General features: G+C 44.7%; 1 protein-coding gene and 1 long non-coding RNA gene across 2 annotated transcripts in view; one reads left to right on the forward strand and one right to left on the reverse strand.

The window, feature by feature from the left end:
- LOC144781829 (endothelial PAS domain-containing protein 1-like) overlaps positions 1-21,220 on the forward strand; it is a 743,918-nt gene that overhangs the window by 454,721 nt on the left and 267,977 nt on the right. The window contains exons 6-9 of the mRNA XM_078660855.1: positions 954-1,132; positions 1,432-1,538; positions 3,063-3,210; positions 20,715-20,920. Coding sequence (XP_078516981.1) covers positions 954-1,132; positions 1,432-1,538; positions 3,063-3,210; positions 20,715-20,920 — 640 coding nt within the window. The remainder of the gene's footprint in view (positions 1-953; positions 1,133-1,431; positions 1,539-3,062; positions 3,211-20,714; positions 20,921-21,220) is intronic.
- LOC144781830 (uncharacterized) overlaps positions 1-21,220 on the reverse strand; it is a 440,263-nt gene that overhangs the window by 247,208 nt on the left and 171,835 nt on the right. The window lies entirely within an intron of this gene.

A 21,220-nucleotide genomic window follows, 5' to 3' on the forward strand; every position in this document is an offset into this window, starting at 1 on the left:
GGGGGGCTCGGTGCACTCGTGTGTGTGTGTATGATGTGTGCGACGGTGTGTGTGTCTGTGTGTGTATGTGCATGCGTGTGTGTGGTGTTTTCAGCTTCCTAGGAGACAGCGCCTGGCCGCAGCGCTCGTTCACGTGCGCGTGGCACTTTGGAATCGCCTCCAAGGCGATGCGCGCGGCCAGGATTGTCTCCTGGGAAGCTCACATGGCAACAATAGGGGCTCGGCGGAGACGCGCTTCGCGCGGCTAGCCGAGACCTAAAAAGTGTGCTATATGAGGCCAAAAAAATATGTATTTTCTTTCTAGCCACTGTTTATATATTTATTGGTTTTATATAGCACGGACTAGACCCAAGAAATCGGGTATCAGAGCGCTTTACATGAGCACCAGTTTCGTTAGCGATGGACACATTTATTTTTGATAGGCACGGGGAGATTAAGTGATTTGCCCAGAATAGCAGGATGTTGAGCCCGAGACTCAACCCGGTTCCCCAACTTCGAGGTTGACCACTCTAGCTGTAAGGCTACATCCGTTATCTTTTACATTGCAAAGGGCCTGGCATTTCCTTAAAAATACATTTTTTACAAAAACCTTGAAAAAACAAAAACAAGGAATTGACAAAGCCTAAGGTCTGTCTGCCAACACAAATCAATTTGCTTTGCCAATGCTTGTAAATAGGTAGTATTGGCGTTGAGTCAGTCTTTCATATTTTAATCCTTTCTTTAGTTCTTATTGGTTATGCCAATCTCTACAGCACCTAAAATCTTTGCAATTATGTGCTAAACAAACTAACACGGAATGACATAATATAAAACGATACAAATTACATGTATTGCTAGACTTAACACATTAAATTGACTTTATGAGTTAGACCTCCCAGTGTAGAGTTACCCAAGCAAGTCAAGTAACTTAAATCCAGTTGTCTCACTTCTTCAATGTGTTGATTCTTTGGCAGGTATTGCACTGCAGAGGACAGTCTAAGCCACCCTCCAACATGACAGGAGACCCTGGAGGGTGCCTGGTGCTTTTGTGTGAGCCTATCTGTTTCCCTTGTGAGCCAGAAGAACCCCTGGTTGCTGACACCTTCTTGAGCCGACACACCCTGGACATGAAATTTACACACTGCGATGAGAGGTGAGACTTCACTCCCTACAAGTAAGAGGTTTGCACCTAAACCCTCCAAATGTATTGACTACTTGGTTAGTATAGCTATTTTGGCAGCACCATAACAATGTAACTAATAAACCTACTGTGCTGGTGTATCCACTCACTCACACACCCATGGTGTGAACTAGTGTTAGCAGGTGTGATGGGCGAACAAGGTGGAGGGAGCGATGTATATGTATGCAGCGATTTTGAGTCCTGGAGTCTTGCAAACCCTTTAGGTTTCACTGATACATTTTCTTGTCATCTACTCTCTATATGCCCCTCAGGGTGAAAGAACTTCTTGGGTACAGCCAGAGTGAGCTTCAAGGCCGTTCAGTGTATGACTACTGCCACGCCCTGGATGGAGAACTTATAAGAAAATGCCACCAGAACCGTACGTATGCAGAGCTTGTTCCACGCATCAGAGGTCACATACTCCAACATCATGTACTGGCATGATTTTCCGGTACAGCTGTTTACATTCAGGGGCATGCTTGACTCTCAATGACAAGCAGTAGTGTCTAGTGCACTCGAACATAGTGAAAAGGTTCTAGTACACCACCGCGCTGACATGGGCGTCAGCCACACACAAGCAGGAGTTCCCTGAACTGTGGCACACAAATCGGACCTTCTAGTATACTCACACAAAGAAAGGAATAATGATTAAGTGACAGATGACAAGGTGAGGCAAGGACACTCACCACCAGGTACGAGCCTACTGCATAATCAGTACAGTCAGGAATGCATTCTTCTGTCGTACACACAGCAGTGTACTTTGCCGTAGTAGGCATACAACGTGCAAGTTGCCCCCGCAAGATTGACAACCTTACCCTCTCCACCCTTTGCCCCACAGATACACATCAAACCAATAGTTGGTCTTCACTGCGTAGTCTTTTATTACACCTTCAAATAACGCAATTTTTAATTGTTGGTTGACTGTAAAATCTTGACCAATTTTTCATGAGTAAAACCAAATCAAGTACACATGGTGTAAAAGAAGCAGACTTGCGAAGAATACATTTCAGCCACAATTGAGACTGTACTTACATTCCAGAGATGGCCCCTTCACCATCGTGATCTCCAGAAATGCACTTTGATAATTAATTCCCCTGTGCTTGTTGTGCCAGCAGGCCACAACTTGCACTGTTTCTATTGGTGGTACCTACCAGTCCTCCATCCCAGAGGCACTACCACCAGGGCACTGCTTAACGACTTGGCCCCACCAGGGTTACTGCTCACCAGGTACCCCTCCAAAGTTTCTTACTACACACACCGGCATCTCGGGTTGGGCAGGAGAGTCCAGGACCACCAGCAGGTCAGTTCCCCCTCCCGCCAGCCCGGAGCCCCCATTTAATGCTCGCCCTGTTCCAGGGTCAGACAGTCCATGCCAAAAGGAGTCCATACCATTTCTCTTGCCCGGGACCCTGCCAACTTGTCCTTTTATCTTAGGGATGGGCGGGTGGGTAACTTGCTGCTGGTCCAGTGTCTCGGCATTGTGGGAGAGGACAAAGAGGGCTTCCCCCACTCTCCTTCTGCTTTTAACCTTTTGGGAGGGGGCTGCCTAGGCCCCTTGATGACATATGCGACCATCCCTTCACCTCCGGTGTCCTCTATCTCCCTCAGGCCAGAAGGACAGGATCCGCTCCTGCCCGTGATGCCACTAAGGGCGCCCCGCCCCTAGGTGCGGGTGGCACTGCCATTCTTCACACAGGCAGCAGTCTCCTGCCTTATCAAACGCAGACATCAAGTGTGCAGCAAACAGTCATGAGTGGGCAGAAGCATCATGTTTCATCAAGCATTAGCTTACTACACAGTCCTAAACACAATTATGGTGAAGAACAAAGATGGTGAAGGTTAAACTGTAAAAGAGAGAGGCAAAGTGAATTTTTTTTCACAATTCAAATGTTTTTTTCCACAGTCTTAAGCAAAGGCCAGATGTCCACTGCACAGTACCGCATGTTGTCCAAGCACGGTGGCTATGTCTGGATTCAGACTGATGCTACAGTAATCTACAGTGGTCGCAACTTCCATGCTAACAGCATTGTCTGCATGAACTACATCCTCAGGTGAGCCTCCTAATGCACCAATGCCTCTGGATGCAGTTGTAGCACATTGGCGTTATACGCGCTAGGACTTGTGGTTCTGGGGCGGGCTCTAGACAGGAACTGCATAATATGCTGGGAGGTGTCAAGGTGTGGTTATCTGAAAAGTAGGATGTAATGTGCAGTGTTTGAGTGTATGCTGAGAAAGAAAGGATTGTTTAACTATAGCTCCCGTGTGGTGTACTTTATCTGCATGCTCCAGGGATCAGGAATATGCTACAACAGCAATATGGCATTTACGGGTGCAGTCCGCCAAAGACTCATAAGTGATGTTTCATATATTGACCTCTTTCCATTAGCTAGCCCTGTAAAACAGTAAAATAAACAATACCTCCCTTAACTCCTTCGGTGCTCATGACAAGACCAGCTCATCATGAGTCACAGTGGAGCTGTGCTCATGACGAGCTGGTCTCGTCAAAACGGCTGCGCTCCGCCCATGCGCAATTGATTCCCCGCCTGTGCGGGAGAATTGATCAGTGGGCGGAGTCGTGACGAGACCAGCTCGTCATGAGCACAGCTCCACTGTGACTCATGAGGAGCTGGTCTCGTCACGAGCACCGCGGCGCCGTGCTCACCTCCCCCCCCACACTGTGGGGGAATTACCACTGCAGCGAAGGGGTTAAAGAGGCTGAATTAGGCCGGCACAAACTGAAATAAATATACTCCATGCACGTCACATCTGACTACTGTACCTTTTTACCATACACCCTTACTGAATCAAGCTCGATAAAGAATTAAGAAACCAATAATTTTGCCCTCCCCAACATGTTTATTTTTCACTAGTATTATATGTGTTTTTCGGGTCTTGCCTTAGCCAAGACCTTTTGAATTTACTAGAAATATTTGTATAATATGCTTACTTATAAGGGCTTTCAATTACCCCAGTGCTTAATTTGTAAAAGGATAAGTCCCATTTCACTGGTAATTACGATAGGTTTATGAAATAACTAAAACATGGCTTTTTTCAGACATCGCCTTTTTTTCTGACTTCAGCTTGATAGGCATTTTCCAGCGCCATGACATCCCCAAGGGGATAAGTGTTGCACTTTACAAATACAGCAAGTAAATAAATAAATAAACATGTCTCCATTAGGGAGGGATTAACTAGTCCTATATCCTGATAGATACATTTAACCTTTTCAGTGCGACCGCGTTTCCCCCTCCGGTGCTGGGCCCTAATAGAAACGGGCGTGGTCATGACGGAACGGTTCCGTCATGAGCACAGCTCAACAGTAGCTCATGACGGAACCGTTCCGTCATGAGCATGGAAGGGGTTAAACGTCTGTGGACATTACCCACTGCTAGAATGATAGGCAATAGAATGATGTCCACATCCAGAAGCACCCAGTTGCCAGGCATACTGTTCAGTGACAGACTTTTCCATGCTGTATTTCACTGAAATGGGAATGTGCAATCACTTAATTCTTAATGAATGTGAATCATCGCCCAATCTCATGATGCTAAATATGAAGGAGCTTGGCCTGCATATATACAGATTGATTATTGTACTGTCAAAGTGAATGCATGTGCTGGCATGAGTGCTATAAACCTGAACATTAACAGCTATTTTCTCCGTAAGTCTTCTATTCAACATGGACCATTTTTCTAAAAGCTGTAAATAGATCATCCGTTCAGTCACATCCCTGGCCTTAACAGCCTGTGCATGCTGTCACTCTAATCCAAGATAATCATGATGATTTGTCATCTCTTGGCCTGAATGCCTGTTCTGGACAAAATAAACTGTAGAGTCGCCCCTCTAATAAAGGTTTCTATACAGTCCCAGACTACATGGGCTGCTGCAGTACCCTTATTGTTACCTAAATATTCACCAAGCGCTGCTCTGACATGGGTACGATACACCGTGTTGTGGAGTAAGTGTCTAGGAAATGAAAAAGGCCGAAGAGTACCCCTTTCGCTCTGCTGCTTCCAGAATGTTAACACGAGGCGGTTATGCTCAGATGTTACTTTGGGGCAGATTTCCATATGTGCGCTTGTCAAGAGTGATCTCTTAGCAAAAATCATATCAATACGTGAATGTTGTTTATGTGGATTAGAATAAAACGTGAACCCTGGAAGCGCAGGGTAGAGCGTCCTTCAAACATTGTCAAGTTGATGAATATTCATGAGCTCGAGGATTGCTGCTTAAGTTCTACACATTCTACTCGATGTCTTACAATTTGTAGTATTGATCTTCTGATTGATAATACAATTAAAATCCCCCATTACAATCAAATCCCCATCCCACCCCAATAGTTCAGTACTTAAAAAGTAAAATATTTCGGGGTTATCGATATTGGGACAAATAAACCAGACAGATGGTCAATGTGTGCCCGGAAATCAACAGCTGTGCTATTGCCCATCTCCCCTTAGGATCTGCTTGAGTTTACAGTACTGAGAGATGTAAATTCTTGGACTTCAGCAAGGCAACCCCCCATATTGACATTGATTGGAAGGTGCAGACTGAGGCATTAAACCCTAATTGAATCAGCATGGACCTATCGTTATAGGCCAAATGGGTTTTCAGTTAGGGCAAGTATCTGTGGTTTGAAGGCCAAAAGTTCCTTGCGCACTAATCGTCGCTTCCTAGCTTGGTTTAGTCCTGCAACGTTCCAACAGATGAACTTTAACTGAGACATTGATTAATTTTCCCTCTGCTACCCCCCCTTTTGCACTGTCCCTTTGCCACGTGTCATCTACATATAAAATTCTGACTGTGCCCTGGCTATTTACCCCAACCAACCCCTCCCCCACACATGCCTGAAAAGTTGCTTGGATCTAATCTCTGGTGAAAGCAACCCCAGCCCAGCTAAACCCACCCCCTAGTTCTAACAGAAAGGAATCATCCCCTTCCCTTGCTGTCGCTTACTTACAGCTTACAGAGAGCTACCGCCCGAGCTCCCAATCTCCCCAACCACCTTACCCTGTCCCCCCAAACAACCTCTAGCAACCACATTAAACCACCACAGTGTAGAAAAAGAAAGAGAGTTTCAATTCAGAAAAGAAAAACAATAAAGAAGAAGTCCAACAGGTCAATACAATCCGCAAGAATGTCTCCTCAAAAACTCCTTTTCACCATTGAAGCCCCACCATCCGATATCCAAGAGCCCACCCCCAACACTAGGTTGAACCGCTAGACTCCCATCGAGTTAGAGCTTGCTTTGCGTCCATCTCTGTGTAGAAAAAGTACGACCGCCCATCTTTAAATACTTTCAATCGAGCGGGTTCCTGCAAAAATACTAGTGTGAATCCTGTTTTGAGCAAGTCTATCAGCTGGCGGAGACTTCACCGCCGATCCATTGTAGCCTTGCAGAGATCTGACCTACAGAATATAGACATTGAATCCAATTCGACAGGAGCAGTGATGCAGGCTTTAAAATATAGCACTTGACGAATCAAAAAATTGCCTACATATACCAATATAGGATGAGGATGGCGTGACCTGCCTTGAAGCCGTTGGGTGGAGGGAGGTAACCGATGTGCCCGCTGGACCTGTGAATCCATATCCAAATCAGATAGATCTGGAAACAGCTGCTGGAATAAACTGACTATGTAAGCAATGGACTCCGCGCATTCCCTCCCCTCGGAAACACCGAAAACCCTCAGATTGTTGCGCTGCTGCGAATTTTCCATGTCCTTGACATTAACCTACAAGGCCGTTATCAGGCCTTCTGGTTTTTAACAGAACCTGCAGTAGTGGTGCTAGATTCTTCCACAGTCATGACCCTCTGCTGCAGATTAGAAACGTCTGAGGAGAGTGTGGCAACCTTAGTAGTGGCGTCCATTAACGCCTGTTTGATATCCAGGTTATCGGCAGTGGCTTGGAGATAATATTCTTGCACTTCCACTCTCTGGGTAGTTAGTGCCTGCAAGATTTTAGATAAAGAGGGTTTCTCATAATCATCGATCTCATATTGTGGCCTAACAACTCAGCCATACAGTCCGATTGATCCACAGATGCTGGAGTAGGAGATAAAGAAGCCTAAATAGGTATATTGGGGGACCCACCAAAGACTCCACCATTACCTTCTGATTGAGCCAAGCCCAGCCTTGCAATCCCATGTTCAGCTTGGGGAAGTTGGGGTATCTCCACAGGCGGTTGGACCGGGGCATCCAAACAGCCTTGAATAGACAGTGTGGAGACTATGGCTTTAACCTCACCCGTTGAAGCCACCCATCTACGTAGAGGGCTAGCAGCATAGCCATCCTTAACTTGAGTTGGGGGCCGTGCTTTTAAGGCGCTCCTCCGTAATTGTAAGACCAAGCTTCAAGCCCCACCCGGTCCTCACCCTCCTTAGCCTTCTCCTTGAGCCCCTCTGGCCCCTTTAAGTCCTATCCCTCGAGGATTTGATCCCCAGCAGGGGAATGGCCTAAGGTTGTTTTGGACTTGACTGCAGCTATAAGCATATTAAGTTCCACAAGTTGATCTACTTGTTCTGGGTCTAGATCAGATTCAGCAGGTTCAGCAGTTGTGGGGCATTCTGGGAGGTAACTGATGTTCCAGGCCGTGCCCCTGATGACCCTGATAAGTCTGCTCTCGAATTGTAGGAAGCTCGGTCTGTTTCAAATATGATGAACTCTGAGACTCAGAAGAGGCCAGTATATCTGCTGCCTGGCTAAGGTCCAAGCCGGCCGAGCCATTTATACCATCCTGTAACACTGAACTTATGCTATTTAGACCTGGTTGTAAGTATATTGTTATTACAGGAGAAGGTGCAGGTGAACCTCTAGGAAGCAAGAGGGACACAACATACGCTGGGTTTTGAGATTCAATATAGATAGGGGGGCTCACCCCTCAGTGTGCCCCTGGACCTGATGCTTACTGTATTCGTTGACATTCCCATTAGCGGGGCTGGTTGGGCAGTTTGCACAGTCACTCCATTCCCCCTGTGCTGCTGCAGAGTTCTGTGCCTTGGCCAGCTCATCTCCTGAAGTGGGGTTTGCAGTCCCAATGGACTGGAGTAGCCTGCTAGCTTTCCCCGAGCGCCGAAGCCGAAGGATTGGTCTCCCGAGCTGAGAATCCGTGGGAGCCTCAAATACTTTTCCTGACCCCCCCTGAGTGGTCGGCAACGCTCTGCACCGCAGCTGCAGAATCCTCTCCACTCGTCACCGCAGCTGCTGGTTCCCCGACTCAACCGCATCCCTTCTGTACTGCATGCTACTGAGAAGCCATCCCGCATACAGGTGCAGCCGGGGCAGGATCACAGGCGAGGCCATGCTGGAAGCCGTAGGAGCTACTGTGGGTAAGCGAAGCTGCGGAGAGCCCCATCCCACCGATCTGCCAAGATGGAGAAGCCACAAACTGGTGCAGAGCACAGCCGGCACATCTGTGCTGGTAATAAACATGAGAAAAGATATTCGATATGTCTCCCGTAAAAGTGGTTTTGCTAATTATTCACCATCAGGGGGATAGGGGTATGGGACCAGAGGGCCCGCGGGAAAAGGTCCAGGCGGATTTCTCCCTGGCGAAGTAAATCTGCCATCTTCCTTTCGCCGGGTGCTATAAACCTAATGTCAATAATGTGTGCATTTACTACATACTCCCTCTCATAAATCAAATGTGTATTTGTTAAATGCCAGTACAAATGTGATAGCTCATCTTATTGGACTATGGGAGACCTACACTGCTGGCTTGTTCAGGCTTCCCTTGTACCATCTAAACAGGCACTTTGTCCCTTCTCAAGTTCTCATCTATTCGTCCATACTCATTGATAGATACAAGATTGCGAGAAATTATAAGATGTAATGATAACCTCAGATGTTTTGTTCTACAGCTCCTACTATTATTTATCCGAGGAGTCACCTCTATTCAATACCATTTACTTTTAAGGCACCACAACCTATGAATATATTTTATCAGGCAAATAATTATAAAACACAGACCAGGTACTGAAAACATATGTGAGAAGCTAACACTGAGTCTGGCTTCTGGAAAAGAGCAATCATGTTTTGCAGTCCCAAAGTTTTAGTAAGCGATAATCACAGGAATTTATCGATAGCTTCATGCTTACTAACGCTCCCGACAATAGACAACTTTAAAACCTTAAAACCCAGTCTCACTAGTTCCTTCATCGTTTCATATAAGCACAAGCCAATTGCTTGGCACCGACTTACAAAGATACTACTAAATACAAATAAATCAGAATAAATTGCCATCATGTAATAATCAAAATAAAATTCTCTAAACATTGCTACTTCTAGTAGCGATATATCATGCTCCTAATTTAGTAGAACTACCGACTGCTATTGTCCATCTATGTTATTTGGCCAACGATAGTTTTGATGCCACTGAGGCACAGTCACCTACCTAAATGCCCTCATGCATTCTGCCCAACAAGAATAGCAACAATATTGGCTTCCTTAGAGCACGACCTACGTGATGCTGTTATCACCTCTTTAACTGGAAGCATTGTGTCTATAGCATGGAAAAGGCAGCTGTGACAACACATTTGACAACAAGCATTGAAAATGCAATAGGTCTCTCCTTTGATTAAGTTAAAGCCATTTGCTTTGCCAATGGTATTGTATAGCAAAGCAAATGGCTTTAACTTAATGAAAGGCGAGACCTATTGCATTTTTAAGGTTTGTTTTATTTTGGCTGGGAGAATGATCATGTTGATGAATAACTTCTCAGGGCAGTCTACATCAAGGCAATTTGTTTGAGTCTGTCTTATGTAGATAATTAATCCATGCTCTCTCGCAGTACATTTTGGCATGCTCTCAGTGGGCTAGTCTGCCAGCAAGTGAGCTGCTGGAAAGACAACACTGTTTGCTAAGGACAGGCGCCTCTGGCTTCTGCAGGCCGAAACTTACACCAGCCTTATTTGGGGTCAGGTGTAAGATTGTTACTGTTGAAGGACCTTACAACCCACTACTCAATGTAAAGCGTAAACATTACTCCCCTCTGATAGATTCATCAAGAGTGCAGCTAACACGATTTTGCACCACTTGATAGTGAACGGTCTGTGATGTAACAAATGTAACTGGCAATCACTAACCAGGAGCTTAGCATTCTGGGAGAGGTGTCTTCTGGCTTAACACTGGGGTGATGCATGGGCAGGAGGCTAGAGAAGCAATGGTCTAAAGTCGGGGCTCTGTAACTCAGTCTTACACAGTCAGCTACGTGATTTGCAGCCCAGTCAACTGGAGTCATATCCCAGAAACTTTGGACTGGTACAAAAACGTGCCAGTCCACTGGCTTGTGAAATACAGAAAATTCACACGAATACAGTATAAGTAGCAAACTGGTTTCAAACTATCTCTGATGTAGCCATTTTAAGAAGAAGACAAAAAAGACATGTTCACAAGTGGAGCAAAATCTGTTTGTCGAGAAATGAAAACACTTCAGCCATTGTTGAAGGCAAACGCGGTAATACGAAAAAGAAGTGCTTAGCGGCTATTTAAGAGACACTGTCTCCCGGAGCAAGTAAAAGATAGAATCTCGGTGGGAAGGCCAAAAGCGGACAGGGTGGCAACCCTCAGAGTAATGATTGCCTCCGGTGCAATCATTACACTGTGTTTTGCATCATCCATGGCTCAAAACAACGTGCACCAATCAAAATTGTAGGTGGAGCAGCGACACGACTTCTGAATCATATCGATTCCAAGAAGCCCTCGCATGGCGAGAGCATCGCATGCGCGCTGCTAACGCCAGGCAAGACCTAAAAACATTGGCTAAGCCAATAGGTCTGAGGTGGTCCGCTGATCTTATGGCTTTGCCTGTGCTTGTTTTCTTATGGAATGCTTTTTGAAAAGTTTAGTACAGAACTAATTCAAAGTTGGCTGGCAGGGTGTGCACACAGACGTACTCGAGTTGCCATCTTGAAGTGTTTTTTGTAATACATTTTTTTTAAGAACATACAAAGAAGGCCTCCTGTGCATGTACATGAAGTGCAAGTATGGGTGGCCATCTTTGAATGTTTTTAGGTCTCGCCTACACACCGCCCAAGCGCTGCTTAGGAGGGACCTCTTGGCACCGCACTGTACTTTCTTGGAAACTCGTGCATGTTTTGCACTGCTTTCAATGAGTACTCGTGCATGCAGAGCGTTTACCTTGTGGGAGAGAGCAGTGGCGACATCTGTTTGCAGATATCACGCTCGCTCCCGCAAGGTAAACGGTGGACATGGACTGACCCCTCAGCCCGGTATCCGGTGGCTCTTCAATCCGGCATCTCCTGTTCTGTTCCTACTCGATGCTGTATTTGTGTTGGGGAGGGGTAGGGCCGCCCATATCCTGGAACCCCCGCCCGCTGCAGATCGGCAGAGCTAAGAGGCGTGTCTCCTCCTTTTGTAAAGGCCCCGCAACCAGTTTCAGGCCACACCAACACCCGGGGGACTCGCAGGCCACCACAGGTTTTACTCGGTCATTCCCTGGGGCGCTTCGCCTCTCTCCGACTCCAGCTGCACCCGCTCTGATGACCCCACACTTTCAGCCTGGTACCTGGTGGCAGGATGAATCTCTCTGAGAAAGGGCCTGCACCGTCCTCAATCCGGCATCTCCAGACCCTTTTCTACTCAATGGCTTCAGTTCACCTCTGCAGCCATCTTTGGTGCATTATGTAGATGTGGGGCTCCACCAGTATGGGTGCCGCTGCCTGCCTCAGCCTTGTTTCTTCCCTTCCACCTCGTTAGCCGGTGACTCCCTTGCCTCTGTGTTCATGTCCGGGAGGGGTTGCGGCCACTCAGATCATGGAGCCTCCACCCGCAGCAGACCAGTCAGGCACCGCGGCCCGTCCCCTCCTCGCGATCAGGTCCCGCATCCGGGTCACAAGCCACACCTCCACCCAGGGGACCCGCAGACCGCCACAGGTTTTACTCGCCCGTTCCCAGCTGAGTCACAACTTTCCACTCTGGGGTTGATGACGGTCCCTCCGTGGAGCCTCTGCCCCGTTGCAGGTCAGCAGAGCCCAGAAACGCATTCACTTCTCCGCATCAGGACCTCGCCACCGGTTCTCAGGCAACACCACTGCCCGGGGCCTCTCACAGGCCGCAACAGGTTGTACGCGGCAGTTCTAAGCTGAGTCGAGGTTAAGGATGATTGCCAAAGGGTAAGTAGCACTTAGGATCAGTGTCTTCTTGCCGGAATTAAAGGATATTCACAGCGTGGAGGGTTACGGGTGGCCAGAGCTTCTCTTGCTTGTTGCCATCTTACTCAGCACTTGGCATGCCCCTCTCCTGCAATAAGTTTTTAATGTTGCTTCTATTATGAATCAAATGCATAATCCACCTTGCTTCTTGTCTCCTCAGTTTCAATTCCCTATTACCTCCTCGTGGGTCAGCTTTTATATGTTCAATGCCATAAAATCTAAAGCTTTTACTATAATTTTGCAATTCGCAGTTATGTACATGTTCCGCTCTTGGATTCCTTATGTCATTATTCTTAATGGCTCTTAAATGTTCACTCATACGCTACTTCAGCATACATATTGTGCTCCCCACATACATTTTAGTACATTTACATTCAATCACATAAATGACATATTTATACTGCAGGTTATGTTTGTCATGATATCATATATTACACCATTGTTAATCTGAAATATTTTCGTCTTATCCTTGGCACACCTGCACATCCCACAGTGCCCACACTTGAAAAAGCCCTTAGAGTGTTGATCCAGCCAGGTTTCAAGTTGTGCCTGCTGTGGATAACTTGGACTTAATAACGATCCCAGGGTTCTCCCGCTACGGAATGTAATTTGCGGCCGCACCTCAATATGCCTCTCTAATGTTTTATCCATTCGTAATATATGCCAATATTTACTCATGCTTTTCAATAAAACATTTCCCACTGGGGTGTAATCTGTAATTAACCTGATCGGTTGTTCAGTCTCCAAGTTTGTCTTAACAGGTTTCAAGGTGGTTATGCGCTTGGTCCTCATAGCCCTTTCCTTTGCCTTTAGTATATCCCGTTTCACCAGGTGAAAGCTATTCCATTTGGTGAAATGATAAGGGCAAGACAAAATTGTAGTGAGGAGCTGCAGTTTAAGGAGTGCATAAATGATATGGAAAAAAGATTTCTCCGTAGGGGTTATTGTACACGGGATATACTAAAGGCAAAGGAAAGGGCTTTGAGGACCAAGCGCATAACCACCTTGAAACCTGTTAAGAGAAACTTGGAGACTGAGCAACCGATCAGGTTAATTACGGATCTCTTATCAGCACCATGTAGCGCGATGGCTGACTCCTAAATCGTCATGATGGATCACCATTGTTATTGAATACCGCTTCCAAAAAAAATAAACAGCGGTGTGCAAGTCTTCCAAAATACCCCTGAACACACGTTTGAATACCCAATAATCGAGGTAAAACTAATTGATGAAACACGAACGAAGTAGCTGGAAGCCATATAAGCTACATAAGTGAGAGCGTGCCTTTGGCGTCCTCCAATCCGTTGGTTCAAAAATTTTAGATCCCACCTGGAAGAGGGATCATCCATATTCATCACTGTGAAGCGATTTCATGAACTTCAGGTTACACCGTGCCCCAGTGCCCCGATGATAATCCCGCATGTCAACGCAGGGATTAGAAACGCGTCGGCCTTTTCAATATATCTGCCACATAGGGCATTTATTTAACTCTATGCTCCAGAATTAGGGTGTACTATGGTTTATGCACCCAGTAGGGGTTAAGAAGAATTGCCCATGTGGCTCTAAGTAACTCCGCGATAATTACCTAGTGTCAGGTGAATGGAGTTCCCTTGTTTATGAAAATGTGTTGCTGGTGTAATTTCTTTAGAATTAATGGGAAGAATTCTGTATGTTGCTTTTGTATAATTTTTACACTGTACATAATTGTCACATTGCATTATTAATTTAATTTGCACTTAATCAAAAAAATTTGGGGTGGATGTTAGGTGTATTGTTTCTCAGACAAGAAATTAATATGTACTTTTTATATGTGTTAAAAAAATGTCAATTGTATACACTGAACATATGAACCTTATGGTCATTGTTTCTTTTCCCGCACAAAATAAAAAGCGGTGAAATATATGAACTAGGTATTCTTTGTTTCATTCATTCATTCAAAGTACTTTATTCGGTTAAAATTAATAACCATAAAAGCATACAAAGTACAAAATCCATTTACATTAAAATATTACACACAGTCAAAAATGTAGATCAGTTTTCCTTGCGAACAAACAATAAACAGTCAACACCTCCAGGAATAGTTACAAGTTAAAGGAAAAAGCAATAAAAAACAAAAGCTGAGGTTCGTTACATTTTGGCAAAGCGATATTGTACATCATACAAAAAGAATAATAACTGTGCATTAATGATTACTGATTGGGGCAATATCCTTGTCCTATCGAATCACCATATCTAAGCCAGGGAGCAGGTTTTGGTGATTATATGTGGGTATCTGCTGGTAGCTGATCGATACGGGGCCCCTCCTGTCCACCCAGTGGTTTTCCTCTACACTCCAACTTGTGGTTGGAAAATACGTAGTTCTGGGATAGAAATCGCACAAGTCCTGTGTTGCTATTGGCCCATCTCCTCTTTGTGGCTCCCAGCTACGCAGGTATGGGACGACCTGGTTGTCCCTGAAGTTAACAATTACCAGGTCTCCGGCTATGGTCTTGGGTCGGGAACCTATCCACCCCACCCTTCTCTCATGTAGAATTCTTCCGTCGATATTAAACAGAAGGGGTCTGTTCTTCGTCAACCAAAACTGTACTTTGTTTTTAAGGTCCTGGTGACCTTCAATTTTTCCGATAGTGAGCTCAGGCACTCCCGAGAGAACACACACACATAGGGTGCTGCCTCCGGTGGTAAGTTTATACGTTTGTTAATTGCAGCTAACCCCTCACAACTCATTTCTACTTTGTTCAACCCTGCTCTTGGAGCAGAGCTAGGGGCCATTGTCGATTTTTTGGGTACCTCCTTGCTTTTAACAACTAATGGTACGGGTTCCAGTAGCTAGCTCTGGGAATTGTTGCTATTTACACTGGTGTCAAGCTTATTTGAAGCAACTTTGCTCTGGGAATGGTTGTTTGGCTTGGTATTTTCATCTATTTTTGAAAGCTTTTCCCCAATTCTCTCTATCCTCTCAATGAGCGGGGATAGTAAGGTTTTGACCACTTCTTCTAGATGGACCAGTAACATAGAAGGTAAGGGGGATACAGGGGTTTCCGGTGTTTGACGTGCTTTGGGTGTCTCGAGGGGGATGGTGTCAGTAACCGGAGGGGGGCTTGAGTTTGTTTTTTAGTATTTCGCTGGTTTCCCCTTATGTTCCATGCCTTTACGTTTTCTGCTCTGTGAAGAGACCTGGGGATGTGCTGTCGCTTGAATGGTAGATTTATCTGTTGGTGCGACAGGAGTTTCCAGGGGACTTTTATTGGGTTGATACGGTTTCCTAGGCTCGGGGCTTCCAATACCAGTAGGGCACGTTGGGGAACCGGTTTGTTCAATTTCCTGCTCTCCAATGTACCTAGTATTGTAAATTGCATTAAGTTCCCTAAGTAATAAAGAGTTTGGTGAGTCGGTAGGAATCGAAGGGGATCGTACGCAGCATGTGGTATCATTAGGAAGGCTGTGTTCTATTGTCTCAATGGCCGATGTTACCCTTGTTATATACAGGTCCAGTGTCCCCTTAAGTGACCCTCCCTGAGAAGAAGATTGTTTGAGGGGCGATTGGGGGTCATGGTGCAACTAGCTTATGACCCTAAAGCACACACCTATGTATGGGACCCATGGGTATCTTAATCATCAATGGGGCTACTTGGAGAGGACAAAGAAGTTCGGTGTCAGCCTCTAGATGATTAGTCTCCGGATAAGCGTACCTTGATTCATGACGTTAGACCCGGAAGACCAAGATGGGTGTTCCGACCCGACCTCTTCTGGCCTCTGAGGGCCACAGAGGGCCCGCCTTTTGCCCGGGCGCTCCCTCGCGCGACTCGCGGGGCGAGAGGCGTTCCTCTCCCCTTACGCGCCTCCGGGCGCTCTGGTGTCGTCACTCTCGCGCCACAGCCTCCGGGGCACCTGGGGATTGAAGTCCCTGCCCTCGCGGCGGCGGTGGTGCTGGCGCTGGAGTGCGGGACCCGGTGTGGCAGATAGCTGTTCCCCTCACGGCGTGGATGCTGGCGCGGGATTGCGGGACCCGATACAGCTAAGGGCCGTTCCCCTCACGGCAAGCAAGGCAAGGCAGTTTGTTTCATAAAATAGCAGTGTCAACCTATGGCGTGACCTAATTGACCTAAAGGTAGAGACAAGAGATGACAGTGACCATTTTCCACTGTGCCTAACAATGGTGGGAACTCTTTTTGACACTTGGGCTGTGGAAAAAAATACAAACAATAGAAATGTAATACAACCAATGGTCAGCAACAACCGCAAAATAGTTAAATGGCCATTTATTGCAGGTGATCCAGAAATTATGACAGCAATTTATAATACTTTCTCCGATGCCCTATCCCCTTACATAGACGCCGCTCCATATGAGATCCCTAATGTGCAGATACATTGTACTATGGTAGAGAAATTGAAACCGTTCTTGAGTAAAATTCCTCTGGAAAACGAATCAGCAAATACCACCAAATGCCCCCTCACAATCCCTAGTACACCAAGGACTGTCGTAAGGCAAAGAAGAAAATGCCAGCGGCTGTGAAGTTCAGCAATATAGAACTAATAAGAGATAGAAAGGCAAAGTACAAAAACATACTTGCACAAGCAAAAACGGACTGGGATGACTGTACCAAGAATGACTTATTTATTTATTTATTTATTTATTTATAGCATTTGTAAAGCGCTCTGTAACCCTACAGGCATCCTGGCGCTGAGTACATATAGCTAAGAACCCTGTAGAAACAGAAGAGGACAGTGGACAGGGTGCTGATCAGATTAGATTTTTTTAGGTGGATTTTTTGGGAGATTTTTTGGGGAAGAGCCATGTTTTCACCTTTTTACGAAAGGTCATCAATTCGTTTGTTTTTCTAATGTCAGTAGGGAGGTTGTTCCATAGGTGGGCTGCGGCTATACTGAAGGCTCTTCCCCCTTGATTGATTGATTGATGCAGCTAGAAACAAGGACCACGCCGGCTTTTGGAAAATAATGGCTCAGGGCAATAAAACCGGGAACTCCAACATGGACCTTTACTTTGATCCTGGCACCTGGAGTAGACATTTCTCACAGCTATATTTTGATACTGCAGATCAATTACTAACTAACCATTCAAACCTATCCCTAGGCACTCTCTCTGGAACTCTTTAAAAACCCAGGGAGTGCCTGAAATTCTCCTGATGCAGATAGTTCGGCTACACAAAGACAACTACGCAAAAGTTAGATAGCGACCCAGGGGTGAACTCAGGGAGGCAATCCCAATAAAAAGGGGAGTAAGGCAGGGATGTGTACTGGTACCCACCCTATTTTCATTATATGTAAATGACGTTGTACAACATCTTCAGGGTTGCAAACACGACTCTTCTAAGTTAGGAGGGGTGCCAATATAGCCATTACTCTTTGCTGATGTCACGTTCTTAATATAACAAACATCTAAAGGATAACAAAGGCTATTATGAAATGAAATAAAAGTTTATAAAGCACATGTATGCCGAGGAGTCTTAGCGCTAGCGCTAGCTGTCAATAATCAATAAAAGACAGGGATAATAAAAGATTATGGTTTTGGCTCGAAAAGCCAAGTTATTAACAAATTCCTGAAAGATAGTCTGAGGCTGATGGGCAGTGTGTTCCATAGTTTGGGGGCCAAGTGAAAAAAGCTTCTGCTACCCCATTTTTCTGTCCTTACCCTGGGGACAACGAGCAAAGAGGCCGATGATGACCTCAGGTTTCGTAGTGGGTATTGCGTTGAATATGCTTCCTAAAAAAAAGCGGGCCCAGCCCCATGCAATGTCTTGTGCACAATGCACATTGATTTGAGTTGTATCCTTGCCTGGACAGGGAGCCAGTGCAGATCTCGGATGCTTTGGGTTTTAGGACTCAATTTAGGAATCTTAAGCAGCAGTTGTGCAGCTGCATTTTGTAGTGCCTGCAACTTATGTATGGTTCTCTTGTTTGCCCCTAAGTAAAGATCATTACAGTAGTCGGTTTTTGATAGCACCAGAGCAACAATGACTGTTTTCCTGAGATCCATAGGAATGAAAGGTAGAATTTTTCGTAGGTCTTCAACACAAAGAAGCATGATGAGTAATGCTATTTACCTGGTCCGATAGTGATAAATGGTCATCTATCATTACACCAAGGCTTTTTACCTTTTTTACTGGCAGCAAGCATGTCCCGGCTGCTGCCGGCCACCATGAGGAATTCCAGAAGGAGATATCCCAACCAAACAAGACCACTTCCATTTTGTCAGTATTTCTCTTTAAGCAATTAGACTGTTTCAGTGAATTTTGCACCATAAACGGCCTTGAAATCAATTCAACTAAGACCAAATGTATGGCCATAAAACCACACAAATGGTTAAAAAAAAATCACTGTTCAAAAACAAAAACTGTAGTATGTGGGCAACTTTAATTATCTTGGCATCACATTAGACACCAAATTGTCATGGAAACCACATATACACAAATGCAAAGCTATCTTGCTGCAAAATTCCATGGCAATTAAGAAAAGTCATCAGACAAGCCTATGAAAGGTAGTGTCACCAGCCCTGGAAGTTTACATGTACAGGGCACAATGTGCAACCCTTTGCGGTGCAGAGCTTTGGGGGGCTAATAGTCTGAGCATGCTTACAGGAGAGGAAAATACATTCATAAGGACGTTACTTCGTCTACCAGTACGTACACCTATGATTCCAATAAACCAAGATATTAATATTAGGCGAAGAGAACATCAAGCCATACTAAGACCTCTGCTATTTTGGGTCCGTTTGTGGACCACGAAGAGCTCAAAAGTTACAAAGAAGGATTAATTGAGATATGGTATCTTGATCACATACAACACTGCTTTGGATTTTGCATGTGTGTAGCTGGTTTCATAAATTAGGCCTAAGCTGTTTTAGGATGCTCCTAACCTACTAATAATTCATTTTAAAAAGGTCCCAAAAAGCATTTATTGGATGTATATAGAAAGTAGCATCCACCAGTGCCCTAAAATAGAAAGGGTGACATTGCAGTTTCTATCTGTAAAACCATTAACTATTTTCGAACCATATCTGGATGAAGTGCAACCGCAATTAGCCAAGTCACTATATATGAAGTTCTGCTTTGATGTCCTCCAGGTTAAATGTAATGCATCTAAATGGTCATGCAATAATGCTGACATCAGGGAGGTGCACTTCACTCTTATGAACACAAAATGCTGTAGAAAATGACTCCCATATATTATTATTCTGACTAGCATATGCCAAATTAAGGAAAAATTGGATTTAACCTATCGGTCGTAATATGATAATCAGAAAATATCTAGGAGCATTAAGAATTTTAAAGACCGACACATCCCAGCCAATTGTATTTAGTCTAAGTAGATATTTATTTGCTGTAAACTTAGTATGTAATTTGAAGGGCTTGAAATTTTAACCAATAGTTGATTGATTTTATTACCTATTTTAATTTTGTACTATTTATATGTATGCGTGACAAGCCAGGATTGGAAAGTGGACAATGCATCTCCATCGCACCTGCACTTTACCAATCCTTGATTTGAATTTTTTATTAATAGTTGAACATGGTACTATAGCATCACTACTCGAATGCAATGCGTTTTATATTTATAACTGAATTCTAGTTTTATAGAATTTATGATAAGTACTATTAATTGAATTGATATCCAAAATGTTGACATGTATGGGAATGTATGCGCATTTGTTTTTTAGCCGACATGTATAAAATGTATAAGCTTGCATCTTTTATGCTCTTTTTTAAACCTGAATAAAGATGATTTGGTTTACTGATATACTAACTATGTAACTCTAATCTTGGGCTCCAGATTAGCTTGCTACTCGCCGCAAAGTACGTCCACACCTAGTAAGCACTATATAAATAAAATTTACAATACCTCAGTAATTACCACACCTTTTTCCCTGTTAAATTTCAGCAGCTGAAATGTAACAGATGGTGTGATCTTTATGGCATTCAACAGATGCCGAGTGCAACCTACATTGAAGAGAAGATGGCAGACCTTTCAGAATGCTGGGTCAACAACCGTCCACACCATGCCCCTTGAACTATGTTTTAAAATAAACAACTCCCAAACTTAGACTTATCTGCTTGTGGTGTGCTTTTTTAGTTTTTTGTGTTTTGCTTATTTTCTTTCCTTTTTGGTTCTTAGCGCCATGATAAACTTAGGTGGCCATGCGCTCAAAAAGCAAATAACTTAGTACATAAACAAATTAACTTAATTATACCAATCTAAAGTCACTGAGCATTTGCCAGAAGTGAATATTGTCATCAGTTTAATGTCTTGTGGATCGTGTTGTAGGGCTGCTGTTTCAGGTAAGTAACTTCTTTGTGATCCACAGAAACATTGTACTTCTGTAGCCCACCTTCTCCTTAACCTCAATGTCCATCTCATCTATCATAGTGAACCGGTGGAGACAGATGTCATCTTCTCCCTTGAGCAGACTGAATGCTTCTTCAAACCATGGGATCTTCCCTCCTCAAAGGATAACTCACATGTTGACGAGAGCGACTCACTCTTCACAAAACTCAGAGAAAACCCAGAGGAACTGGCGCAGTTGGCACCAACACCAGGAGACACCATCATCATGCTGGACTTTGCCATGGGCGGTGAGTTTACAGAAATCTTTTTCCCGGCAGCCTCATGAGTAGGTCCAAACAAAATCTTTCTTGTTTTTTCTAGCTATCAAAGCTTTTGGCAGTGATTTGTATTTTACATCTGCTAAGTAGAATTCATTCACATTGACATTTCCATGAAAAGCCTAAACTTGGGATATACATCTCCACAGTGCACACATTAGCAGCAACTTCATTTAATCTATTTGTTGGTGCTGTCGATGGTTGTTATCCACAGACCCTTTACATGACCGTGGAAGAGAAGTAGACAGAACTGATGATGCATAGGAGTTA

Source organism: Lissotriton helveticus, chromosome 9, assembly GCF_964261635.1.
Source record: "Lissotriton helveticus chromosome 9, aLisHel1.1, whole genome shotgun sequence".
Taxonomy (NCBI): Eukaryota; Metazoa; Chordata; class Amphibia; order Caudata; family Salamandridae; genus Lissotriton; species Lissotriton helveticus.